Source organism: Pteropus vampyrus, unplaced genomic scaffold (genome assembly GCF_000151845.1).
Source record: "Pteropus vampyrus isolate Shadow unplaced genomic scaffold, Pvam_2.0 Scaffold207, whole genome shotgun sequence".
In the NCBI taxonomy this organism is placed as follows: Eukaryota; Metazoa; Chordata; class Mammalia; order Chiroptera; family Pteropodidae; genus Pteropus; species Pteropus vampyrus.
Genome location: NW_011888988.1, coordinates 1851946 through 1864574, shown reverse-complemented (window position 1 = coordinate 1864574; position 12629 = coordinate 1851946). Strand labels below are relative to the sequence as shown.

At 45.2% G+C, this 12629-nt stretch overlaps 2 protein-coding genes across 2 annotated transcripts in view; both read left to right on the top strand.

The window, feature by feature from the left end:
- IRF6 (interferon regulatory factor 6) overlaps positions 1-6687 on the top strand; it is an 11647-nt gene extending 4960 nt beyond the window's left edge. The window contains exons 3-8 of the mRNA XM_011372465.2: positions 3-96; positions 1081-1209; positions 3245-3418; positions 4416-4808; positions 5501-5619; positions 6360-6687. Coding sequence (XP_011370767.1) covers positions 3-96; positions 1081-1209; positions 3245-3418; positions 4416-4808; positions 5501-5619; positions 6360-6584 — 1134 coding nt within the window. The 3' untranslated portion in view covers positions 6585-6687. The remainder of the gene's footprint in view (positions 1-2; positions 97-1080; positions 1210-3244; positions 3419-4415; positions 4809-5500; positions 5620-6359) is intronic.
- Positions 6688-10408: 3721 nt separating this feature from the next.
- On the top strand, positions 10409-12599 carry CUNH1orf74 (chromosome unknown C1orf74 homolog). Its single transcript, XM_011372442.2, has 2 exons — positions 10409-10566; positions 11233-12599. The coding sequence occupies exon 2, from the start codon at positions 11305-11307 to the stop codon at positions 12109-12111; it is 807 nt and encodes a 268-aa protein (XP_011370744.1). The 5' UTR covers positions 10409-10566; positions 11233-11304; the 3' UTR covers positions 12112-12599.
- The last annotated feature ends 30 nt before the right edge of the window (positions 12600-12629 follow it).

Genomic DNA, 12629 nt, shown 5'->3' with positions numbered 1-12629 from the left:
TGATGTATGATGGCACCAAGGAGGTGCCCATGAACCCAGTGAAGATATATCAAGTGTGTGACATCCCGCAGCCCCAGGGCTCAATCATTAATCCAGGTGAGGCCTCAGCTGCTGGGGAGAAGGTGGACAGAATGCCAGGTTCTGGGCTGGATTCTGAAAGAAATAGTCAACTTGAAAAGACTGGCAAAGCGAGAAAGCCTTTCCCTAGGAAGGACCCAGAGAAAAGAAGATGTAAACTCAGCTGAATTTTGCTCCCTTAGAGGAATAGTTACTAGCCTGATTGCTTAAAGCATTAGAAAGTAGAGGGAATACAGATTTCTACTGTAAAAACAACTACTTTTGGGACTCAACACTGAGAGGAGAGGGCAGGTAGTTTAGAAGAAGGAGGAATTATAACTTTGAAGGTTTGCATTCTAAACCTCACTCGTATCACTTCACTACTTGTGAGACATTGAATCAAGGCATTTGATCTGGCGAGCCTCAGTTTCTTCAGTTGTAAAATGTGGGCGCTTGTCTTTCCTGCCTACTTCAAAGGCTATTGTAAGAATCAATTGATATGACATGTAAAAGCTATTAAATTCTCTTTATAAATGTTGCAGTGAGTGATCATTTAATTGTAGGACACTTTCGCTATGAGAATACCACTGGATTCTCCTCTTTACCCAGTGCTTAACAAGAGCTGACTATGAGCCAGGTGATTTAGACTTGTCTTCCAGCAAATCTAGCGAGGCCTTCCTAGGAGGGAAGGGTCTGTCCTAGCATTAAGCTTACAAAGGAGAGAAGTTAGCATCCTTGAGTCTCTAAAAGGGATGCTAATGTGTAATAAGAGGGTTAAAGTTGGAATTAAGGGATTTCTGGAGAAGGGAGGGAAAGAGCACTTACATAAGGACTCTACAGGAAGAATTAGAACCAGGGATTAATACAGCCTCCCACTCTTTTTGGTTAGGTCACTGAGGGTACACACTGGACCTGAGGGCCCCTTGTGCCAGCAGTCCCTGGCTTGTGCAGTGTACCAGCTGCAGGGATAACAGTGCAACCTGAGGGGCTCACTTGTGGGCTTGTGTGTCTGTTTCTTGGTAGGATCCACTGGATCTGCTCCTTGGGATGAGAAGGATAATGATGTGGATGAAGACGATGAGGAAGATGAGCTTGATCAGTCACAGCATCACGTTCCCATCCAGGACACCTTCCCCTTCCTGAACATCAATGGTGAGTGGGGTGATGGGTGGTACAGAGGGATGAGGATGACGTAAGGGGCTTTGACCTTGCAGCTGCTGACCTCTCAGCCACCATGACACTGGGAGCAATCACTGTGCCCTGTGCCTAGGCTGCTGGTCTGTTAGCAAGCAGAGGTCATAGGCAAGGGAACTCTGCTGGCCCAGTTACCCTAGGGGGTGGGTTCTGGGCATAGAGAACATCTTTTGTATCTTATGTGATAATTCGGAGAAGTTAAAAATTTTAATTCATTTTTAATCCCACATCCAAATACATCAGTTTTTATTAATTTTGCTGATTTCCTTCAGACCAAGTGCAGATGTCATTTTCATGAATTGTAGCCACTCTTTTGCTATTTTCATCACTATAAATTTTGTTACTTCCTTAACAGGGGTTACTCTGCTCAGGCCATATGATGGGAACTTGTGGTTTCTACAACTCAATACTAGGCTCTGGTAGAATTTATCTGCAAGAGACTTTTCTCTCTCTTTGTGGAGTTTTTGAGTTCAGCTTCCCAGGAAAAATGAGTTGAGAGGTTAGAAGGTCCCCGTGTGACAGAGCAGGGACCCAGTCTCCTATAGCATGTTCTGAGGATGCTCGAACACAAGGCGAATCGCTCTTCTGTAGCATCTTCCCTTGAACTGTCCATTGAAATGCTCCTAGCTAAGTGACATGCATTCAGTTGAGCACCTTTTTACTGCCTTTCTAGTCTTATCTGGCTTCTATAGGTCAAATGAAATACTTGTGCCACCTAGAAATTTTGCGTATCAAGATGATTCCTTTAGGATTTTGGCAAATCCTCCTCCAGGTGATGCCCCTACCTTTGAGAATCAGGAAATGACTCTTATAAGTTGTTCCCATGCCCTCCTTTACTTACCCTGCCATTTACAGCTTTGTAATCAAGTGATGAGTAAAAACTACCATAGAACTTTCAGGTCAATATTGTCACGTGCTATATTCCCGGTTAGTGAAATTTTAAGAATTGGACACCTGGAAATGTGGGATCCTTTTCCCGAAGCCCTTGGCTGACTCCTTCTGCTGCTCACCCCCTTTAAAAGGATGCAGCCTATTTTAAGGATCTCGATTTCATAGTTCTGTTCATATTTTATTAAAGCTAATGTTGTGTGGCCTTATGTATAGGCTGCCTTGGATCCTTTTTGGAAAGATGTGGGAAATTAAAAAAAAAAGTGAAATGGGTACATAGATTTAACCAAACTTGTACACAAAGGGTCAAAGAAACATTAACCTCTGTGATTTCAGAGCTGATGGGGCAGAGGAAGAAGAATTGTTGAAGAGTAGATGCCTAAGAGGTGAGGCTAGGAGGAGAAATCGATAGACTTCGGAGTGAGCCAACTTTGACAACAGCAGGGAAATAGAATGGGATTTTCCTTCTCTTTTTTATAAAAGCTTTAACTTGATACTTTCAAGTAAATAATACTCTTACACAGTTTAAAATTCATAATGGTACGAAAGGTCATCAGTTGAAGGTTTTCCTTTCATCCTGTCTCTGAACCTTCCAGCTCCTTCCCTGGAGGAGACTGGTCTTTCCAGGTTCTTGAGTATCCTTCCAGATGTGTTATGCATATAAAAATATCTGTCTGTTTTTAATGGAATTTCCACAAATTAACACTTACTCAAAGCTAATCAACTAATTCAGTTGAGTTCATTTTATGGAAGACAGCCGGGTTCTATTTAATTGCTAGGGTCAGATTCTGCAACAGGGAACCTCTTATTCATGCCCATACTAATTTAACCTCAGAGAAAACTCACTTGTGTATCCGTTAATCTCCAGCAAATGCAGGTTTTCAGAGCTATGAGTTTATGGGAGAACGAATATGATTGGGAAGCAGAAACAGGGGACCCTTGTTTATTATTGTGTGAGTTGTGGGTATCAGTGATGGGCTGCCACCTGGAGTCATGATCCAGTGTTTGACTCTTGTCTGTTGACTTCGTTAGGTTTTAGAGCCTCAGACCAGGACATGCATGTGTGTGGTGCCGCTGCCTGCTCACCCACATCCTTTTGTTCTAGGTTCCCCCATGGCACCAGCCAGCGTGGGCAATTGCAGTGTAGGCAACTGCAGTGTGGGCAACTGCAGTCCTGAAGCGGTGTGGCCCAAAACGGAACCTCTGGAGATGGAAGTACCCCAGGCACCTATACAGCCCTTCTTTAGCTCTCCAGAGCTGTGGATCAGCTCTCTTCCGAGTAAGTGAGCCCTGATCTTTCCGATGGGTCTTCAGTTCCTATTATAGTCCCTGCCTCGCCTTCTGTCTCCGTTTCTTTGCCTCGTACAGAACAGCTACCTTTCCCACAGGCATCCTCTGAGTCTGGCTCCTGGCCAGCTGATGATGAGTCACCAGGGAAGAAGTACAAAACATCAGCCCGTACCTAATTGTCCGTGGGGGTGCTCTTATTGATTATAGCTCCAGGTTACTCACCACTTCGGTGGGTAGGAGGCCTGGATTTGTCAGTTTGGCTAGTGGATTTGGGGACGAGGCCGTTTGTGGGATAGGGAAGTTAATGGCCATGGATTTGGTCGTGGAGATTCTTGGGTTTTGAGGGGCACAAATCTGGGCACAAATTTACCTCAGCAAAGAATCAGTGTCATTGCCCCATCCCCCTTTCACACTACACGTGGTGGTGGATGTGAGTGCTAGAATTTTGTTCAGGAGGCTGATAGCTTTGATATGACGATAGGTTTCAATGCTGAGTGAAAATTTACTTTGCTGTGAACCGTGTTCTCTTATGATACAGTGTTGGAACAGACCCACAGTGTGTGCTCACGTGTGTAATTTTCAGAAAGATGGCTTGGTATTTCCTCTTGTTCCTCTTGTTTCTTTAAACATTGAGCCAAAATTGAGACATGACCATATACATTATTTTTTAGTTCTTCCCAATGCTTATTGATGTGAAGATTCAGTCAATATAAAATGGGGAGACCTGGACCCAGAACTTAGCTTGGAGAAATTCTAGACTTTAGGGTGTGGTGATTGAACAATGATAGTATAGATGGACCTTGAACTGTTTGCTTCAAGGCAGCCTTTTCAGTGACTATTCCAGGGATATGTTGATGTCACCCTTCACTGCATGAAGGATACTACGGTGGTGGCCTTCCTCAGTGCTGGTTCAACTTGCGTGAGTCTTAGGGATGAACGGGCAGAACAGCAGAGCAGGACTCTCACTGTCTTCTCTCACTTTGCAGTGACTGACCTGGACATCAAGTTTCAGTACCGTGGGAAGGAGTACGGGCAGACTATGACCGTGAGCAACCCCCAGGGCTGCCGGCTCTTCTATGGGGACCTAGGTCCCATGCCTGACCAGGAGGAGCTCTTTGGTCCTGTCAGCCTGGAACAGGTCAAGTTTCCAGGTCCAGAGCACATCACCAATGAAAAGCAGAAGCTGTTCACTAGCAAGCTGCTAGACGTCATGGACAGAGGACTGATCCTGGAGGTCAGCGGTCACGCCATTTATGCCATCAGGCTGTGCCAGTGCAAGGTGTACTGGTCTGGACCATGCGCCCCATCGCTTGTTGCCCCCAACCTGATTGAGAGACAAAAGAAGGTCAAACTATTTTGTCTGGAAACATTCCTTAGCGGTGAGTCTTTTTTTAGGGTGATGGGGGATGTGCTCGCTGGAAGCATGCCTTCCTCTTGCCCTCTCCCTGTTCCTGGCTCTGCAAAGATGTTAGCCAAAAAAATTTCTTCTGGAGGAAGTCAAGGTAGAAGAGAACCTTGGTTCTGAAAAATGAAAGTAACCTGACCAACAAAGAAGGGCGGTCCATTCCAGTGCTATGTACTTGGAAGCTATTTCGAGGTTGGTTTTGGCTCCTTCAGTGGTAGGAGAGGGAAGCAGCCTCGCTATGACTCCCCAAATGCTACCAGCTTCTCCTTAACTTTGGAACGTGACCCTGTTCGTATAATCAGCAGAACATACACTCTTTTCTTTTGGGAAATATCTGAGTGTTGAATTCAAGCAGATAAATATAAGGAGAGCATTGAGTTGTGAATTTAACAATATGGTTTGAAACCCAAGTCAGTGATGTCTTCTGAAATGATGAAAATGTTCTGTATTTGTGTTGTCCATTATGGTAACCACTAGCCACATGTGGCTATTGAGCATGTAAATGTGACTGATGTGACTAAGGAAATATTTAATTTTAATTAACTTAAATTTAATAGCAACATGTTGTGGCTAGTGGCTACTACCTGGGGCAGCATAAAAGATGATATTTACTGAGTGGTTGTGGAATGACCCAGTACACCAAACTTGTTCTTCCACCTTCTGCAGATCTCATTGCCCACCAGAAAGGGCAGATAGAGAAGCAGCCGCCATTTGAGATCTACTTATGCTTTGGGGAAGAATGGCCAGATGGGAAACCGCTGGAAAGGAAACTCATTTTGGTTCAGGTGAGGATATAAGGATGTGTCAACAACTTGTTGCCTTTTTTTTTTTTTTTTTTCTTTATTGAAATATAATAGACAATTAGTTGCTTGCTCATTGCCTTTTTATCAATGCTTTAGCCCCTAGGTCTGGAGTAGAGCCCAGAGTGAGGGTCCTTCAGCCTGTGTGGGTTTTAATCCCATCAGATGCAGTAGCAGACTCAAACTTTGTACATTGTATGGTAGGACCAAGCTAGGGAATAGAGGGTCTTCAAAGTGGGTGACCGATTTAGTGGAGACCTTACCTTTCCTTCTCTTACTGACGTTATAGTCTTGCTGAAACCTAACAGCATAGGACCCTTCCAGCTCTTTTTACAAAAACCTTTTGAATTACTTTTAAGAACATAACCTTATTCTAGAAAGTGGCAGAAAGACCACTTGGATTTGGCCCCTGGATTTGTACAAGACAGGCACTAGATTAAATTTGGGTAAAAGTCTTGCTAAATAAGCAGTTATTTAGGCATATGATGTGCTACATCTAGGTCCTTTACCTTCGTTTGAACCAGCTTCTAGAGCGAACTTTGATAGGATGGTTCAGAGAGATGAAGGTGTGTCCTGTATCTAGACATTAGAGTGTGTGTTGGGGGTGGGGAGATGGGGAGCCTTCCCCAGGGCCTCACTTGTCCTACCTTCAATATTGGGTCCCTCCTGCTATTTAAAGATACCTTTTCCTCAGTGGATACCTGTGTGCTCTGTGTCCTGAACAGGTCATTCCAGTGGTGGCTCGGATGATCTATGAGATGTTTTCTGGCGATTTCACACGATCCTTTGACAGTGGCAGTGTCCGCCTGCAGATCTCAACTCCAGACATCAAAGATAACATTGTTGCTCAGCTGAAGCAGCTGTACCGCATCCTCCAAACCCAGGAAAGCTGGCAGCCCATGCAGCCCACCCCCAATATGCAACTGCCCCCTGCCCTGCCAGCTCAGTAGTCATGAATGCCATCTTCTCTCTCTCTCTTTTTTTTTTACAGTTTGTACATATGGATATTTTTTATTATTCAGATTTAACCAGCTTTTTAAACCTCTTTTCTTTCTAATAATGTTAGTAGTCTTTGACTTTCCAAATATGTTTAGCTCTTAAAGTTGATTTAATTTATGGAAAAATCACCCTTCGTGCTTTCCCTTTCTTTTTAAAACCTCCCAATGTAGTATCATGTAGTAGATGGAAATTTGGCCTGGGAGCTTGGACACCAGGGTTCTAGCTACAGCTTTGCTTCCAGTGGTGTGACCTTGAACCAAGTCATTTAACCTCTGGGCTTCAGATTCATTACTGTAAGGTGAAGGAGTTGGAATGATGCCTGAAATAATACCAGCTTTAAAACTCTGCTTCGATGACTTCATTCTACTTGTACAAGGCGAAACTGCTTGGAACAGAACCCTTCTGCATTGTTCTTGTCCTATATTTTTTTCTTGCTTTCATTAAAGTTCCCTCAAACACTGATTTGTCCAGGATCGATCTCCGTTTGACCTGTTTTGCTAGTAGAGTAAGGTAGCTCCCTGATGGGGGAAGTGAGAGGGAGGGGAGCCAGCTGGTTGCTTAGGAACCAAGCTTGATATCTAAATAGAAATAGGTGCCAAAGTCTGAAAGTCACCCGGTCTGTGGAGTAAAAGCTCATAATTTGAGCTGCTAAAGGGACGCTGTTGACATAGAAGACCTGGGGATCCTGTGGAAGAATTAGTTGTCCGGTGTTTACCTTGCTATCACTCAGATTGTGTGTGAGAGGTACATGAGATGTATGACCTGGTGGCAGCCTTCAGAGAGGACAGAGCTCCCTTTTCTTTTTTTCCTTCTGTGAGGAAGATTGAAGTGTGAACTGGGCATCTCGGAAAACTCTGATTGTAAAAGGGACAGATTCTCTTTGGAGAATTTTTACAGCCTTCCTATCATTTGGGTCACTTGCATTTAGGAAAAATGGGGTGTTGAGTGTGCTAAGGCCAGGACGAAGAAGAGCTGGGCAGTGCTTTTCTGGAAAAGGCTCACCTAGCACAAACCTGCTTGTCTGCCTTCCTAGTGGAGGTAGCTAGGTGTGAACAATTAAGGTGTAGAACTTTGCAGCTATAACTGCCACAAACTGGTCTTATCTATTAACTTTTGCTTCGTCCCTGACCCTTTTGCCTCCCTGCCACCCTTTTTTAAAAGACAAAAATCGTACATGATTTAAACCTCAGGGCCTAAGTGGAAATCAAGATGCTAATCTGGTTGCAGCCTCAATCCTCTTGAATACTGATGCCTGTTTGTGCCAGGCCATATGAAACAAGCCCATGACTAGTCTGCTACCCTTAAACCAAGCTGCCCCCCACTTGCTACTAAAGTTGAGCTAGCTGAAAAGTTTGGCTAGCTTTATTTCAAAAACTATTACCTCATCTCAGTCACAGGTAGCAGTGGGACTTATTCAGAATGCTTAAGCCATGGTTTTAAGGTCTCTAAGGAACCTAATGGGATCTGCTGTTACTAAAGTATGACCAAGAGAAATCTGAGTAAAGATGAGGTACTCAGCTGTGAGTGTAAGTTGGGCTTCTGGAGACCAGGAAACATGCAAGGCACAGAAACTTTATATTTTTTGGCTGTTTCGTTGAATGGGTTAAGTGAGAGAGTTCACAGTGTTCACTGCTGTCTCTATAACTCCAAATTGTAAAGAACCCACTGTAGTTAAATTGAGAGGGCAACTCTTAGATCTGGGCTGGTTCTTTCCCCCGATCCTGAGATGTTAACAGCCAGGCTGTCCGTCTGGGGGCCCAGATAATGTGAACTGGCAACAGGTGTGGAAAATAGTGTTCTGAAGTGTCAAGAACATCAAACTTGTAGTATGTGACTGTAATGAAAAGGTTATGAACATGTCAGGAGAATGGATGAGTGGTTTTACATTGTCTCTAACTAGATAGCCAAGTTTTTTCCGTGTGAGTTTTTTTTTTTTTTAAATCCTTTTCAGAGTGCTGGGAGTGTGCATGCAGCGCTCTCTGCTCATCTCCCTGAGTGCTTCTCTGGTTCTTCCTTTCTTGGGGACTCGGTCTGCTATCTCCTTTGGTGGCTATACCACTCACTCCCGTGGTGTCTTCTACTTTATTGCCCTTACCTTGCTTGCTGGAGAGTTTGATAGTGTCACCAGCTCTTCTTTTTATTCACTGTCCAATCCACCACTGAAGTTAGCTAAATGTTAAAAAGAACCCACCATAGGTAAATTGGGAGGGCAAGTGTTGGATCTGGGTTGGTCCTTTTCCACTATGATTAGGTCTCTATTTATATGTTCCCATAATCAGTTCCCTTGGAATTACTCAGCGTCTGTGCCCTGCTTGTCTACAAACTTGCTGAAGGTAGGGACTGTTTATCTTGGACTTTGTTGTCAGCCCATAGCACAGTGCCTGGTACATAGTATGTTCTCAAATATTTGTTAGAGGGTGTGAGGGCAATCTGGCTGTGACATCTGTCACCCTATTGATCGCCAGAGTTGATTTGGCTGGCTAGGAGGATGTCCCCTTCTTCCCTCACCGCTCCATGTGCATCCCTCCCGAAACTGCGTGCTTTGTCGAAGAGGATGACCTTCCCCTATATAGGAGAGGACCGCTCTTTGTCAAGGGTATACGAGTAGTTGTGCTCTCCTGCTAGAACCTCCAAACAAGCACTCAAATATTTGTTAGAATAAATGAATGAACTAAACAAGTCTTTCGTTTCAGGGATTTATAGCTAATCACCGTGGTAAAATAAATAAGGGAAAGGTAAAAATTCTAAAATTAGTTTCTAGTCTCTGCTTCTGACTTTCTGAGTTAAGAACCAAGCCGGTCCTCTCAGGGTGGGCCCATCTTTACTCCACGGTTGTCTCTCTTTGCTATTTGAAGACACCACTAAGGTAGAGCCAGGAGTGAAACTTCTGGTGTAGAGGTACAGATGCCTACAGTTCCCTTAGCCTCTGTCCCGCCCATGGGTCAATAAATTTGGGCCATATTCTCAGATATGGGTTTTCACAAGAAATTCTTTCCCTTCGTGGTATGGGTCATATCAGTGGTTGTTAAAGAGGTGTTAATTTTTCAGTGAAATAACACTTTTTCTTAATGTCCTGATTGTAAAGCCTCTGTATCTCATTTTGCACGTGAAGTCAGCAAACTTAATTCCTAGAACTTGAGCTCAATGAAGGCAGGGTGTTTGTGCGCCAGGATACCTCCAGTGCCTAGGAGCGTGCCTAGCACAATATTGTTCACAGTGAATACTCCTGCCTTTCGCACTCTGCTTAGACATGACAAACCTGGGCCAGAACAGCACTTGTCCACCCACTTCTCTGAATTCAGCTTCTTAAATATAGAATTTAGGTGGCTCAGAAATGGAAAAAACCCGCAAAACTTTGTAGCACAACTCATAGTTGAGGATAGTCTGCAAAACGTGTTGCTTGCCTTAAGATAAATTTCGTTTGGAGGGGAAACCGCATTTCTCCATACACAAATATTTTTGTGCCATGTGCCCTTCTAGTTTGCGGGTCAAGTGGATGACAACACAACACAGAAGCGAGGAACTCCGCGAAGCACGGTCGAAACAGGTTACCACTTCGCCAGGGCCCGCCTCCTCTGGTTTACTTCCGCCCCACCCCGTTTTACGCAGACGGGTCGGGCCAGCTAATGACTGGCCGGAAAGGGCGGGGCTGCTGGCGCCCACGCTTCCGGCGCTCCGCCAGGCGACCTCGTCCGTGGTTTTAACGCGAGGAGCGCGAGCGGGCTTGATGACGTCATGGAAAGCGGTGGAGGTGGGGTGGGGGGTGCGTTGGGCATGCGCAATACACTGACTTCGCGGACCTGGAGCCGAGCTGTGGGGATTTCTAGTGCGGCGGCGCCGGGCAAGTCCTCGCCGCCTTCCCGGCAGCGCGCAGTAAACTGGGAAAAAGGAGTTTCTGAGCCTGCGAACCTGAAGCGAAAGTGGAAAAAGAACGTATGTGTGTGAGAGACTTCTGCCTGGTTTAACAAATCACGATAATATGCTCAGGAAAGGGTGTGGGGATTGGAGTGAGCTGTCTCCTTGGGGCCCACGGATGTCGGCCAGAAGGAGATGGCAGGGCCAGCAGAAGTTAAAATACAACCCTCTTGCAATTATAACACATTCAGTTTCTGTGTCTCAGGGAGAGAGGGTTGTTAGTTTGCATTCTAGTGTTTTTAATCAGATTTCTAGTCTTACAACTATTCCGGCAGGAAGGGGAGGAAAAGTTGGCAGTGGAAAGAATATATGTGGAACCTAGAACTCTGTCTCAGGAGGGCAGTTTTAGGTGAAATGCTCTGAATTTTGCAAAAGACTGCCCTGCCTCTTTGTCCCAAACTCCTTAAGGTTTAAATCTGAGCAAGTTACAAAAGATAAAATTTAGACTAGAAGCCGGAGAGAATATACATCTAGTCCTAAAGCCAGAAAGACATGAATTTGGGACTAAGACTAAGTCAACCATAGAAATCAGGTAGCAGTGGTGACTCCATCTTGTCTGGACTGGTTTAGCATTCTAAAATGACCTTTGGAAAATGCTATAAGACTTAGTGGAAGGCTATTGGCAGGTCTCCTGGTCTGTCACTACCTGATGTTAATAATCCTCTGCTCCTGCTTTGTTTTTAGGCCCTTCAAGTGTCGAACTCAGAGATGTGGCCCAGGGGAGGGAACTGTGGCTAGTTAAGGAGGCCATGCTGGATGTTTCCAGATTCCATGTCAACACCGAGTCTTCAGCTGCTGGTGGCAGCTGCTCAGCAGACGCTGGGCATGGGGAAGAGACGGGGCCCACCCCGAGCTATCTGCCTTCACCTAGCGGGAGAGGTACTGGCTGTGGCCCGGGGACTGAAGCCAGCTCTGCTGTATGATTACAACTGTGCAGGGGCATCAGAGCTCCAGAACTATCTGGAAGAGCTGCAGGGCCTCGGCTTCCTAACCCAGGGACTTCACATACTTGAGGTTGGAGAAAACAGCTTGATTGTCAGTCCTGAGCGTGTATGTGAGCACCTGGAGCAGGTGCTGCTTGGTACCGTGGCCTTTGTGGATGTTTCCAGTTCCCAGCCTCACCCTTCTGTCTGTTCCCTGGACCAGCTTCAGGACTTGAAGTCCCTCGTAGCTGAGATCATCACGCATTTGCAGGGGTTGCAGAGGAACCCATCCCTGGTAGTATCCTGCAGCAGGCTCTGTTCTTCAGGCTGGAATCTCTGTACTGTGTTTGGGATCCTACTGGGCTACCCTGTGCCCTATACGTTTCACCTGAACCAGGGAGATGACAACTGCTTGGCCTTGACCCCACTACGGGTGTTCACTGCCCGGACCTCGTGGCTACTTGGTCAACCCTCAGTCTTGCTTTATTCCTTTAGTGTCCCAGAGAGCTTGTTCCCAGCTCTGAGGGACATTCTAGACACTTGGGAGGAGAACCTTAGAAATCGATGTAGGACTCAGAGTGATTTTAATGACCTCACTATCTCCTCTGCGATAGTCACTCTGCCGGTTGTGGCCCTCTGACTAACTCCCATGTAGAAGGTATTCAGTCCATAATTAGTTCTAGGACAGGGATGGCAAACAGGATTCATCTCAAGTGCCAGTTCCAAGCATCTTGAGAACACAAGGGAAAATTCTGTAATCAGTTGGCCACATCTGCGATAGGCTTGGAACAGTTGGTGGTGGTGGCATCGATAGTACATATTTGCCATTTCTATGCTAGGTGGGTGTTTGTTCCTTCTTCACTGGATAGAAGATAGAAGGAAAGTGATTGTGGAGAAGAAGGATCATGACAGACAGGTAGTATATCCTTGTACACTATGTATGGTATGGAAGCGTTGTAAATATACCTACCATACCCACCCTGTGTCTGTGAGAAGTCTGGACTTTACTGCATGTTTATGTATTTCCAACTGAATTGAACTAAGGAGAATAGACCAGGATGCTCAAGTGTCTTATATTTGTGGTGAGATGTGTCATTAAGGAATAAACGGAGAGTTCCAAGGAAGAGAGACTGTCAGATGCAGTTTATTTTATAGTAG

Coding starts and splice junctions, on each gene's coding strand:
- CUNH1orf74 (XM_011372442.2), top strand. CDS start 11,305: ATGTTTCCAGATTCCATGTCAACACCGAGTCTTCAGCTGCTGGTGGCA.